Source organism: Atta cephalotes (genome assembly GCF_000143395.1).
Source record: "Atta cephalotes unplaced genomic scaffold scaffold00024, whole genome shotgun sequence".
Taxonomy (NCBI): Eukaryota; Metazoa; Arthropoda; class Insecta; order Hymenoptera; family Formicidae; genus Atta; species Atta cephalotes.
This window is the reverse complement of record NW_012130088.1, coordinates 2,829,338-2,844,232: the sequence shown is the minus strand read 5'-3', so window position 1 is coordinate 2,844,232 and position 14,895 is coordinate 2,829,338. Positions and strand designations below refer to the sequence as shown.

The window sequence follows — 14,895 nt, the reverse complement described above, 5'->3', positions numbered from 1 at the left end:
TATATATATATATATATATATATATATATATATATATATATAAAATTAACATTTTAATAATAACACTACTAATTTATTAATATTTGAAGCCATCAAACTTTGTAAATAAAATCGAAAAACATATACAATATGCAATATTAGATAGAAAGAAGCCAAATTGGCTTCAACAGTCCTTCTATATAGACAATTAAATAAAAAATAGTAAAAATTTTAAATTAAAAGACTCTTAATATTAAGTCTCTTAATTTAAAGTCTAAGTTTTTTGTAGCGTTTTGTATAACTATATTTTATATACTTTTTATAATGAACACATTTGCGTTGATCTAATTGTGAATATTTATTTATTGCTTGATTCTTATTAGCCTTTTATTTTATTACATTGTAATTAAAAATTTAATCATATATATATAGTTAAAAAAAACTTTTTAGCAGAATTAAGAACATGAAAAATGATGAAAAGTTACAAAAGAGCATCACAAAAAAGCAAAATTGAAAAAAGATAGCAATTTGAATTTCGCAAGAAGCAAATGCTTGCTTCTGTCCTTCTAGGGTACAATATTCAGCTTAACCATTTAAAAGGATCCTAAAGCCATTTGTATTATTGACTAAATCATAATTTTTGTATAACAATTACTTTTTTCCTGTTTTACAGAAATTTGAAAATCTTTTTCCAGGATTAAAGTATACGTATTTAATGAGTTTATGCCGAGAACGATAAAACAATTTTTCTTAAAATTCAAAGTTTTTAATTTTTTTGTTGTTCTCGGCATAAATTTTATTTCACAGATATGTATTAATACGTATACTAGGAAAGGATTTTCGAATCTCTGTAAAAAGAGAAAAAAATAATTGTTATACAAAAATTACGATTACGGTAATATAGACGGCTTTAAGATTTTCTTTAAGGATTTCATTTCCTAGTTGTGTATTTAGCTATTTATATTACGGTTTCAAAAGATACTTTATTTAAAATAAATTGAGAATGTTTTAAAATGTTATACAATTCACAGAAATTCTGAAAAATTATATGAAGTTTAAGAATTATATCCTTAATAAAAAAAATTCTTATACTTCAAAACGATTATATTTTAATATTCATAAAGATATATTTAAAAAAATATTTTAAATTTTTTCTGTATTTTATACATTTTCTTCGGAAATTTTAAAATCTTAGAATATATTTGGAATTTCAAATTTCACATATTTAAAGAATTTTAGAAAACATATAAAATATATAATACTTTCTCAAAAATCTGGTGTCCCAATTAATATAAACGTAATTCTGAAGTGTTCTAATTAATATAAAAAAATTCGAGAAATTTTCTATAAAGTTATAAAATTAAATAGAAATGAAACTTAAACTATATGTGAGGAATTCTAAAAAAATTTTCCAGGACAGTGTTGCTTTATAATTATCGATTATATATAACTTTCATTTATGATTTATTGCACTAATAAATGATATTCTATCATAATTTTCTTACAGATTCGATGAACTGTTGAAGAGAGCGGTACTACTAAATACACGTGGTACGAAACTGATGATAGAGCTAGCCAAAGAAATGAAACATTTACTTGTGTTTCTTCATATCAGCACGGCTTATTGTCATCTCGAAGAACAGGTGAGTTACTGAATACGCATATCCGGATGCTCAAAAAGTGCTAAATAAGAACCGGCTTTGATAGATTTTGCGCGAGAAAACGTATCCTCCACCTGCGGATCCTCATCAAGTCATCAAATGCGTCGAATGGATGGACGATGACGTAGTCGAGGCAATGACGGACAAAATCTTAGGGAAATTACCTAATACTTACGCTTTCACTAAAGCATTAGCGGAAAGTCTTGTCGAAGAATCTATGTCACACATCCCAGCGATAATTATGAGGTACCAACGAGAAGGTCTCGTTCAAATTCATAGATAATGAATACCTGATAAATATCTCCATCACAATTTTATCATTTGATAATATTCTTAAGGCTTTCACGAGCACTTTCTATATAGAAATCATGCATTTCGCGGGTTATCTCCGTATTCAAATTCATTCTTAGAATAAAAAATGTTTCGTGAAAATTGCAGTTCACAAAATTTGTATTCTAAGAATGATTTGAATACGAAGATAACCCGCAAATTTTATCATTTGTTAGACCGAGTGTAATTATTCCTATCTGGAAGGAACCGATACCCGGATGGACGGACAATATCAATGGACCTACCGGTCTTTTGATCGGCGCTGGCAAGGGAGTAATCAGAACAATGTTCTGTAATGAAAACGGTTACGCTGATTATCTACCTGTCGATATTGCCATCAATGGTCTTCTTCTTGCTACATGGAATTTTATTTACTTTAAGGACTACGAAAAACGTGTTTTTAATATGACGAGTAGTGCTGAGATTAAAGTAAATAGAAAATAATAAATGTTATATGCATTTTTTAACAATATCGAAATGAGATTTTTATCCTCTACAGATTACTTGGGCAGAAATAATTAAACGCGGCCGAAAGATAACGGAAAGGATACCTCTAAATGGAGTCGCTTGGTATCCAGGTGGTAGCTTGAAAAAATCGCGATTAATGCACAATATTTGTATATTGTTCTTTCACATGATTCCCGCTTATATTATCGATGCATTTCTTTTTCTGGCAGGATATAAACCGATGTAAGTCGAGAGTTTAAATCAATATATAAAGAGTATTTACACAAGTTTGCTCATTTTGCTCATATATACTTGTTTGTATCACAGCATGTGTCACATACAACGCCGTATAAACAAAGGATTTGAAGTTTTTGAATATTATGCAAATAACCAATGGGACTTCGAAAACAAGCACGTTGAAGACATACGGAAAAAGATTAACAACACAGAACGTAAAAACTATCAAGTGCATGGCAACGACCTGGATATAGATGAATACTTTGAAGATTGCATTCGAGCGGCTAGAATTTACATCTTAAAAGAGATGCCAGAAACGCTGCCTGCTGCTCGTCGACATTTGAGAGTGTAAGTTTGAAATCGTATGAGGAAAAATCACTTTTTTCTGCACACCAATTCAATGTCTTTTCTTTGTTGCAGTATGTATTGGGTGGATGTATTCACGAAGATACTTTTCTTTGTGTTTATTATATACCTACTAGCTTCCTGGAGTGAAAGTTTTAGAATGTTACTTTCGAACAGTATAACATATATTATAAAAGAACTAATGAATTTATAATTTAATTAAATAGAATTGTTTTTACTGATCAAGCTTATTGATCCAATCAATTCTATCATTTAATCTCAAGGACGCGATAGGGGTTAAGTATATAGTGGTAACTTGTGGCACACACTGCAACCTGTAGTGTGAACTAAATACGGGTAAAAAAAATGTGAATAAAGGTGTTATTTACACAATCTTCTGATTTTTATTTTTACGAAAGATTTTAAAACATTCATCTTCAAACAGACTCTTGTACTGGTGGTTCATAACCTTCCGGTCTGTCTATCTTAGAACCACTGTCTCCAGCTTCCTCACTCTTATTACCTCCTCCATCTCCGTGTAACTCTAATAATTTGCTAAGCTCGAAGCGTGGTTTCTTCAATACTTTTACCTAATAAAATTATATTTTCTTATTTATTGGTACTCTTAACATTCTATTAACATTATTAAGGACCAACAAGAATGACGAGTTAATTCTAAACTTATTATCTACACCGTGCTCACAATGAAGATGCGTATCTGTACTTTACCATATAGAAATCATGTGCCATGAGATACTTTTGGTTGATATTTTATGAAATTGCAAAATCTGCTATAGAGCTTTTGCAATTTAGTCCTTAAAATATTATAATAAATAAGATTATCTGTACCTCAACTACACTATAATGCAGATCGAATGAGATATCAAGACAAAATTTTATTTTGTTCTTTTTTAAATATTACTTTGTAGTGGATTACAAACAATTATTTTAATTTATCAAAATATCGCATTTACAATACAAAAATTGAGAGATCACATTCCTATTGACCCTTAATATTTATAAAAAATAATCGTATTTTTGCAATTATATCTATATTATATCTATATTATTATTATTTACCTTACGAATATAAACATCGTGCAGAGGATAAATTCCCTGTGAGGCTTTCTCAATGTCCTTCGCAGTGGCATCCGGAAGCAGTTTACTAACCACGCCTTTCAAGTCAGTTTTGGTAACATCTTCCGTAATGGTTTCAACCATCTTCTGTCTAATTTTCTTTACCTAAATTGAATCATATTATATAGATGAGAAATTATAATATAATACTTTTGAGGTTTTTTCACAGGTATTTTTTTCAGAAATGCCAAATATTTTGCGAATTATAATCGTGTCGTAACCCAATGCCAACGTTTCATGAATTTTGCCATTCATTTCATTACTTTCTCTCACCCTGATGAAGTAAATAATAAAGTTGGCAATGAATCACAACACGGTGATAATCTGCAAACCTTTTGGTGACATCTCAAAGGAGGAATGATATAGATGAAAAATTAAATAAAAAAAATAATAGAAAAACATAATAGAAGGCTTCTCTAGCAAAACAAATAAAAATGGAAAATGTTATATAAACAGCATCAATAAAACACACTAATTCATAATTAGCTTGAAATTTACATATTAACATTTTATATGTTATTATATAGATAGAAATTGACCCCTTTTTAACATTCTCTTTTAAGCGCATTCGATTCACTTTGATGGAAGTTATGTTCAGAAAACCTAAAAGTAATATACTTTCAAAAAATAAAAAAAATATCCTGTGAATGAAGACATTTGTATTGAGACATAAATGTCTGCAATTAAATAAAAAAATCTTTAATCTATATTACAAATGTCATGTAGCATGTTCATATATCACTACTTACTGAAAATGAAAGTAGTGTGGTAAGAGACTGCATTAATATATGCAATACCTCCTTCCATTCAACTATTGAGAAAGTTAAAATGGATAATAGAATTGCATGTAACAACAGAATTGCATGGGACAAATAATTCACTGGAATACAAACCTGCGCATGCTGGGCATAACATGTCTTCCTCGTACTCAGCTGATCCTTATTTGTGAAACCAATACAGAAAACTCGAAGCAGATAGCCATCCGTGGTCTTCACATCCACGTTGGCTTCAATCAAAGTTTGCCATTTTTTTACCATTGATCTAAGTTTATCCGTTGTCAAATCCATCCCATGAAAATTGGTTAATACGTTACGACCTTGAACATCTTCGGCAATCAGTCTGAATTTTCGGAAGGACCTCTCTGCATCTTGATCGCTTTGTAAATCAGCCAGAGACACTTCAAATACTCTGAACTTCAATCCCTCCGAAGCGATCTCTGCAGAATGAAATAAATATCTTGTAATAATTATTAACATATTTGTTATATAACACAGCTACGAGTATTGCTAAATAATATTAAACTTTCAATTTATGCCATGTCAATCATTAACTTAACCATAATTAATATATATGCAATTATTTATATTTCTAAAATGATAAAGAGACTTAATAAAAATAGAAAGCTATAAAAAATATACTGTAAGTAAACAGGTAAATATTTGAATTTATTATAATTAATTCGTATTTTGTGGCACATTACAAAATAATTCACTTAGCGTGAAAGTCAGTCACAAGACAGTAAATGTGTACATGTGAGATAATTACGAAAACTAAAGAGGTATAAAACAAGCTATATGCAATTTGTAATTTATATACAAAAAGATATTCTATTTTAATTAGAAAGCTTAATGAAAATAAATCTTACTTGTTCCTTGAGTTCTGTTAACCAAAGTTTTTCCAACCTGCCGATTGGCAAACATAGATGGTGCTTTAACATCATACCAATCCTTGCGAGTAAAAGGATCCACACTGAAATAATAGCATTTACATAAGAAAATATGCAAGAAACGATTTATAATAAATTTACAATATCCTATCTTATAATTTTATATATATGTATATATATATATATATATATATATATATATATATATATATACACACATATATATATATACATATATCAACAATGGCAAATACGCGCGCGCGCGCGCGCGCGTGTGTGTGTGTGTGTGTGTGTACAGGATATCCCATATAAATGACCTCAAATATTTCTTAAATAATGCATTTTTAGAGAAAAAATGTTTCAAATAAAAGAAGAATGGTTTCGAGAGAGATGTATTTTAGTCACATTGTTTTTTTCTAGAGGCACCAAAAAGATATAAAAGTCACTTCTACTTTTGTAAATGGACTCATGATTTTTTTACACGATATGATTCTTCTAGTTCTATATGTAAGAATAAAGTAGAAATATAATTGATAATAATTTAGGATGCTTTCAATTTAACCTAAAGTTAAATAAAATATAATTATTAATGCCTTATCTATATATAACATTAGGAAGACTTATTCTTTCTAGAAAAAAATTCTTATAATATAATAAGAATTTTATAATAAGAATCTTTTAGATCTTAATTTAGAAAGATTTCTTTAAGAATATTTATTCAAATTTTATATGTTTTCTTCTAATATTATAAAAAGAAAAATCTTAAAATATTTTTTAAGCGTATATAAGAATTCATAAAATTCTAACAATACAATGCTGCTAGGATTGTGGAAAACAAAAATAAACTTATTTGTTCAAGCATTCAATAGAAATTATAATTTAATTAATATTAAATAATTAAACAAGTATATACTCTAAAATTTAAAAATATAATGGTTCAAATCACTCTTTCCTTATAAATTCAAAAAAAATTTGTACATGAAGTTCATTAAATTAGGATTCGTGTGAGTGAATCTCACACATTGGATAACTTATAACATTATAATTTTTAATGCATATGACAATCAGATTATTGGCGTTGTTATTTAAAATATCCAAAAATATTGATTCTTAAAATAGTACAAACTCATATCTTAAAAAGAAAGAAAACAAAGATGTTGAATGAAAACAGTGCTAACAACGTGAACAGGCATTTAAAAAATAGATAAGATGTTATTACATTATATCGAGTTAAAAAAAAATAATGCAGTAATATAGCAATATTTGTAACAGCATGTATGCATCGTCGCACGCGTCAGCAGGCATACAAGTATCCAACATAACCAAAGACATCACGTAAAATAATAACTCGATGAGAAATTCTTTGTGAACATAAAAGATCCGGCTACAATTGATACAAAATATTTTACTTACATCTTCTTCTTCACGCCCTTCTTGCCACCTTTCGAAAGGCCTTTATTCTTGCCTACCGCCATGATTGCGTATCACAGGCAAAAAGAGATACTCTCAAGCCGTCCCAAACCGTCAATACCATCCAGCGGAAACACAGACCACTGGCTACAGCGTACAACGTAGAGTGCTTAGTGAATGACTGGGTGCACTAGTAACTTTCTAGTGAATTATTTTAATTTAGGCAATATGTATAAATATATATATAATATGTGTATTTAATTAATCATTTTGATACATATTGTATCATTTTAGTACATTATTTTGTAAATATGTTGTTGAAATTAACATAATTTAATAGAAAGTTACTAGTTAATACGCACATCAAGCGCTCGGTGTAAAAGGGTGTAAATTTTTTTCCTAGAAAGTACAAGTACGTATAGTAGGGTATGGTCAACGCGATGTTTCATGCTTTGAAACGTTTTTTAATTAGTCAGTTTGTAAAATTCTTTCTTCTAATTGAGCCATCAAACGCTTCAAAGCATTTATAGCGAAACTTTGACCACAGTCGTAGTTTTGTGTAGCTTGGGAGTGACACCTAGCACTTTCTCACAATGAATCAGGCGCGACATCTGGTTTCTTAGAAAGGAGAAAAGATATAAAGTGCCAACACTGCAAAGAGTAATGTAGATCCCCGCGAAAAAGAAAATGTCCTTCGTCATGCTTTAATCTTGATATTCAGTTTCATTTTCGAAGTAATATTTAGAGTAATATTCGGAGTAATATACGAAGTAATTCGATATTCGGAGCCGTTGAAACTTGGAATGGTCGATGAATGATTTTGCTGATAGTTCGTTGATATATCGTGTAATAAATCGGATAATTTTATCGAATAATTACCGAAGTAATGACGAAAGAAGAGAGAACACACGTGTACGATAATTCATTAAAACATTTTTGAAAGTTTAATTCGGACAGCTTGTTTCAAGCAAGTGTAAAAAGGAATAAAAGAATTAAACTGAATTTGTATTTGCTATCGAATCTTTACTTTACCGACATCCATTCTGAAAATCCTAGAGAGCAATCGATCATTTTGAATTTGCTATCATTGCTTTTTCCATTTAATTAATGGATTATTCGTAATCGGTATGTCTTAAACAGTACACACTCAAATTAATTTTGATAAAAAATTCGATTACTGATGTTCCAGACAGCACAAAATACTAAATGATAATGAAAAGAAATTTTTTTTTTTTAAGTTGTCTTTCCGACAAAGCGAAAAAGTGTCTAAAACATAACGAAAAGATATTGTTTTTAGATTGTCTTTTCAGCAAAACCAAAAGATATCTATAAGAATATCACATCTTTTCGTCATCTTTCTATGGTTGTCATTTTCGCAAAAGGTCGACTAAAAAATATCTTTTCATATTGCCGAAAAGACAACAAGATCTTTGAAAAAGATCTTTCCGTTATTTTGGTTAGATACTATTTTTTCACTTATTCGCGAGCAATACGCGAGATCGCCACTAGATGGATGTGATGGAGTTTAGTTTCTCGCGTTTGAAAATCAGGACAGAACAAAAAGTGCAGTATTATGAGAAATTTTACTCGTGTTCCAATGAATACTAATAAATATTTTTTGTAATCCCCCCAAAGGGGACTACAATGATGAAAGATAATGAGAAGACTTGCACACAAGAGAACAGTAAACATCGCAGAAAACGGGACGTATTGTTAGTCAATTTTATTTCGTTTTGTGTAAAAATTAATTTAGGAATTCAATGTATTGAACGTTATATATATCAAAATATAAAAACCAAAAGAAATATTAAAAATGACTAAAAGAAATCATCCTTTAGTTATATAGATAAGACTATAAGATGACTAGCAGTGCGACATCTGTCATCTTTTCGTTATATTCTTTCACTAAAAGATATCTTACATTATAACAATTTAGTTGTCTTTTAATCATCTTTTAGACTTTGTGCTCTCTGAGATAACTAAGATAATTCTACGTGTAAAACTTTATGTTAAAAGACATTTAAAATCTCCTATTTCCATAATCTGCCATTTTTAATAACAGATTCACAATGAGTGACCCTTAAAATTTTTATATAACAATTATCAGAGGTTCATGATAAATTCGTGGTATATGAAAATTCGACTTACAAAAGAAGATACGATATAACATTAAAAACATCTACTTTTCCTGCATTTTTGGGATATAAAGCCATTTTTACGATTTTATTTTCTAAGATTTCACAGAAATCAAAATCGGACTTCGATTTTAAACAGCATTCTTTACTCATTGGATATACTTGAGTCCTCAGACAACACAAAGTATCCAAAAGAGAAATATAAAACATTGGTGTCTAAAAGATGTCAAAACGTCTTATGTCTCAATATGTTGCCTGGATCATTAGCTTCCTTCATCCATTATAAAACACAATATTTGTTTTTCTTTTTATGAAAATTCATTATTCAAAATTAAAAAAAATAGAAATAGAAAGATTTGAATTTGATACTTTACATGCAAACAAAAATTAAATTATTTTAAAATAAAATATGTATTGTATAGATTTTAACCAAAACAAATAAAGAAGTATGAAAAAATAAAAGATTTTATTTACTGTTTTAATTATAAGTTAAATAGAACATCATTTTATATATCAAGCTGACTTTTTCGAATTCTTATTCATTTTTTGTAAAGTTTAGAGATCTTTATATTAGCCAAAAATCTTTACAACTGCATATATTCGTATATTAAACTAATACTACTCAAACAGCACAGAATGTATGATAAATATTTATTAATAAAATTCATTTTTTTTTAATATTGTATAAATGGATATTTCATACATATTTCAAATAAAACTTTATTCGAAATATTATTAAAATATAAACTATTTTATGTACAATAATTTATGATAAATATAAATAAATATTTCTAAGAAATATTTTTTACTTAGATTATAATGTCTCATTAAGTATTTTCATAGCATTTACAAATATTTCATAATATTTATAATAAATGTTTATAATTTGTGCAATCTAAGATTAAAAATATTTACAAAATATTTAAAATAAATCTTATAAATAGTATTTATAAATATTTTGTAAATTTATAATTATTTTGTAAATACTTTATAAATATTATGTGCTATCTGGGTAATTGTTTCGCTTTCATTAATAGTTCGTGAATGACAATGTTCTATTTTATTCTGTTGCATATCCGATGATAAAAACGAATAGAGATGGATCCTACGTATATGTTTCGTAATCGGTGACAAATTGTAAAATTACGTTATTAAAAGAATATAATTTAAAAAATCAATATATATATATATATATAATTTATTAACACATTTTATACTGTTAATGATTAATCTATATTGAAACAAGAGCTTATTATATACCTTTATTGATTATTTCAAGTCGCATACTGATCTGATAGTATGTAAAAAGAAAATATGTCAATAAATGTATTTACAAGAAAAGGTAATTATCGAGCGCAGGTAACTGAGAAGGGTCACTTTGCTAATACAGATATCTACTTATCCACAAGTTATCTAAGCTGTAAGCTCAATACACATACATTGATACAAGAGAGACATCGAGACAACGACAATGTTTCGATCGACAGTGTAAAGAGTTTTCTTTATCTCAAAAATAAAAATAATTTGTAAATATGCTTTTCTCTATCGTTGTAAAGAAGATAAATTTATAGAAAATTGTGAAATGTTATCGATCAATTCAGCATGTGTGAATATAATATGTTTAATAAAGCTGCGCATTAATTTAATAAAATGTACAAGAAAAATATATCAATAATATATACATATATGAAAGAGATAAATGACAAGCGTACATGCAGGTGACGAATGGGACTTTCTATTATCCAGACTTTTGTTTCTATCTTCACTATAACTTTGTATATAAATATCAATTTTCTTCCGATGTCGTCTGCAAGCTAACGATAATATAATGATCAATGATAGTCTTTTATATCTCGTATAAGAGAATCGTAAATCTGTCTACCTTTAATAAGTTAAATGAGAAGAAATAACCCTCATCTCGAGTTTGCAATACAACTCATGTGGTCTCGCAATTCGTCTTGTCATTCTCTTTGTAGTGCAATTTTCTTTATGTCTATAGTTCGTCCGTAGTCATAACAAACCTAAATTATGATCCATTTCAAACAATTCTATCGACAAATTAAATTGGCCACGAGATTGGCTTAATTTTTTAAGTCTTCGATAGACAATATGTATAATGCGAATTACAGTCAATGGAAAGATACTTCAAAGAAACACTAATACAAATTACAATCGTTCAATAACATTTGGATGTGGCTTGGAAGGTAGAAGGTAAAATCTTTTTCTCTGACTTGATGTCATTAGCAGTAAATCTATCATATCAGAAACATTGACAGATATTTCCAGCGATATTTCCCAGTGCAATAAGTTTCTTCTAACAAAAAAGTTTTTGAAACTCGCACTTACGACAGTGTAAATTTCAATATGACGTACATGTTTTGTCAGCTTTGTATATACATATATTATGTGGCAGTGTTTGAAAATTTTTATAATTTTTTTAGATGTTTGAAATATATTATTTTAAATTTCCATAACAATAAGTGTCATAACAAAATCATTATAACATTACTGTGTGACTTAATATTAATTACAAAATGAAAAAATTCATTCATCTTAGTTTTTATAAACATTTTTAGAATATTAATATTAATGGACCAGTCATCGATTGGAATATTATTGGAAAGATTTAATCGTAAATTAATATTATTCTAATTAATATTAAAATTGCAGGAAATTATAAAAATTCAGTATTAGGAAGATAGAGAGGAAGATAAAGATATTATCTCTCATTAAGAAAATTTAAATTACTTCTCTACCAAATCAACTCTAAAATTTAAATTTCTCTGACATTTCAAAAATATTGAATTTTTTTTAATTTAAAAGCCATCTCTTTAAATTATAGAAGTGTATGTTCCCATTTTAATTTTACATAAAATATCTCAAAATATATAAAAAATATCAAAAACTGTTAGGCAAAAAATATATGATATAAAGGAAGACAAATAACAGTAATCAATTTAAATAGATTTTTCAAAGAATTGAATGATTTTTTTACATAATGATATAAAAAATAAATCTATCTATTAATTTTTTCTATTATCTTGACTTTATATTTGATACTTGTAGAATAATTAATGAAATCATTATATATAAAAATCATAATTTTATTTTTTTAAATGGCACTAATCTTTGAAAAATCAATATAATGATAAAATCAATATTCTTTGAATCTGTCCTCCTTTAAAGTATACAATTTTTGTCCTTTAAAATATACAAATTTTTTCCATACTTTTTATATTTTTCGAAATATTTTAATGTGAAAATTAAAATGAGACATCCTGTACACACAGATATTAAAATGATTCATAAACAATTGAAAGCGTATCGCACGTATCAACAATTCCTTCAAAATCTGCTTACTATCTGTGGTTGTTGGTACATGCCCACAAAATCCGGCAAATTTATATATTACTGGTCAATCTATGTATTCGTAATGATGATTATGTATACAATGATGAGCTTGCATATGTGTTATATTCTTAGACATAACTTGAAAGTTATGATGAAATTCGTTGGCATAACAATAACTGGACTTGGCGCTATTCTCAAGGTACGATTTAGGAGGAAATAAGATTTTATTACATAAGAGGACAAAATCAAAAAAATATTTTACATCATTTACATATATACAATAAAATTATGCAAGAAAAAATATTAATTTATTAATATATTAACCTCTTGAGGATTGGACGACTTTTAAAGTTTTGAATTTAGAATTTTGTTGAAACCACATTTTATCGACTACATTATATATTGCGTCATTTAAAATGACGCCACTGCAGAACCGATATATTAGCTTTGGTTCGATCGGAACGGTAAAAAATTTTTTTCGATATTTGAGTTTTATATCGTTATGCTTCTACAATAACTTTTTAATTAAAATAACTAGCACATATAAAAAATTTTATAAGAAGCAATTATAAAGAATTATTATATCTAAATTTGGGATGTAATAAAATAATAAGAAAACATATGAAATTACATCAATTTACTTCGTAATAAATATATAAGTGTACATGCAATAAAATGTTAGTGCAATGCATAAAATGTTAGTAATGAAAGGAATAAAGGTAAATATTAAAAACAACAGATCCAGCTCTGATGACCTTAACCTTGATATATTGTCAAAGTCATAACATTGAACTTCGACAGGTTTTAATTGGCGATCGTCCTTCGTCCTTAAAAAGTTATAAACAAAAGAAGTTTGAAAAATAATGTATCTTTTCTACTATTGGGAGTACAAATTAGTTCGGTCCGTTTCCCTAAAGATGGCTCCAGCTGTTGTGAATAGTTCATAGTGACAGCTGATTTTAGCGGTTTCATCTGGCGGAGGTTAAACATCTGCTAATAATATTCAGTTTATATCGCTTTGAGTTTCATACAAAAACCTTGATTTTTACTTGATTTTGAAATGTCGAATTTTGTATTAACCAAGCAGCATTTGCGGGAAGTTTTCATTTTCTGCTTTAATTGGAAGACAAGTGTGACTGAAGCCCATCGAATGCTTATCGAAGTTTATGGTGACACTGCTCCAACTGATAAATCATGTAAGGAACGATTTCGACGTTTCAAGGATGGAGATTTCAGCGTTGAAGACAAGCCTCGCTCTGGCCAAAAAAAATTCGAAGACAAAGAATTAGAGGCATTACTCGAAGAAGATCAGAGTCAAACGCAAGAGGAGCTTGCAGAATCATTGGGGTAACTCAACAAGCCTGTGTATGAGAACCATGAGAATGATTCAAAAACAAATTGGATGCCTTATGAACTGAAACCGAGAGCCGGTGAAAGGCGATTTTTCACTTGCGAATAGCTGATTCAAAAACAACAAAGAAAAGATTTTTTGCATCGGATTGTGACTGGAGATGAGAAGTGGATACGACAACCCCAAGAAGAAAAAATACTATGCTAAGGTCATTCGTTGCCATTGACCTCAACACCATGGCCGAACATTCATGATTCGAAGATCATGCTCTGTATCTGGGACCAAAAGGATCTTGTTTACTATGAGCTGCTGAAACCTGGCGATTCCATTACGAGCGATCAGTATCGGCTACAATTGATTCGTTTGAGCCGTGCATTGCGAGAAAAACGGCGAGAAAAAAAGAGAATACGAGCAAAGACATGATAAAGTTATTCTTCTTTATGACAACGCTCGGCCTCATGTCGCTAAAGTCATAAAAAAATATTTGGAAACGCTCAAATGGGATGTTTTACTACACCCGCCGTATTCTCCGGATATTGTTCCTTCTGATTACTGGTTGTTCCGAAGGATGCAGCACGATTTGACAAGTCACCGGTTTCTTTTGCAGAAATCGAAAATTGAATCGCCTCCAAAGATGAGTCATTTTTTCGAGATGGAATTCGAAAATTGCCTGAGAGATAAGGAAAAAGTAGTAGGCAGCGATGGATAATACTTTAATTGATCTGTTCATTCATTTTGTTTTGAAATAAATGCATTTTATGAACACAAAAAAAACGGACCGAACTAATTTGTACTCCCAATATATAAAACAGAAATTTTCTGCTTTAAAATATATTTTACAACTTT

General features: G+C 28.7%; 3 protein-coding genes across 3 annotated transcripts in view; 2 read left to right on the top strand and 1 right to left on the bottom strand.

The window, feature by feature from the left end:
• Positions 1-3,213, top strand: part of LOC105620102 (putative fatty acyl-CoA reductase CG5065) — a 12,935-nt gene extending 9,722 nt beyond the window's left edge. The window contains exons 3-8 of the mRNA XM_012201609.1: positions 1,487-1,622; positions 1,687-1,886; positions 2,147-2,399; positions 2,470-2,660; positions 2,745-3,002; positions 3,075-3,213. Coding sequence (XP_012056999.1) covers positions 1,487-1,622; positions 1,687-1,886; positions 2,147-2,399; positions 2,470-2,660; positions 2,745-3,002; positions 3,075-3,213 — 1,177 coding nt within the window. The remainder of the gene's footprint in view (positions 1-1,486; positions 1,623-1,686; positions 1,887-2,146; positions 2,400-2,469; positions 2,661-2,744; positions 3,003-3,074) is intronic.
• A 167-nt stretch (positions 3,214-3,380) lies between these two features.
• LOC105620101 (40S ribosomal protein S3a) lies at positions 3,381-7,277 on the bottom strand. Its single transcript, XM_012201608.1, has 5 exons — positions 7,216-7,277; positions 5,782-5,885; positions 5,030-5,352; positions 4,080-4,241; positions 3,381-3,589 (listed from the first exon to the last, which is right to left on the bottom strand). Exons 1-5 carry the CDS (start codon positions 7,275-7,277, stop codon positions 3,437-3,439), a joined length of 804 nt encoding a protein of 267 aa, XP_012056998.1. The 3' UTR covers positions 3,381-3,436.
• Positions 7,278-12,783: 5,506 nt separating this feature from the next.
• Positions 12,784-14,895, top strand: part of LOC105620100 (odorant receptor 10a-like) — an 11,580-nt gene continuing 9,468 nt past the window's right edge. Inside the window, exon 1 of the mRNA XM_012201607.1 lies at positions 12,784-12,897. Within this exon, the coding sequence (XP_012056997.1) occupies positions 12,784-12,897 (114 nt within the window). The remainder of the gene's footprint in view (positions 12,898-14,895) is intronic.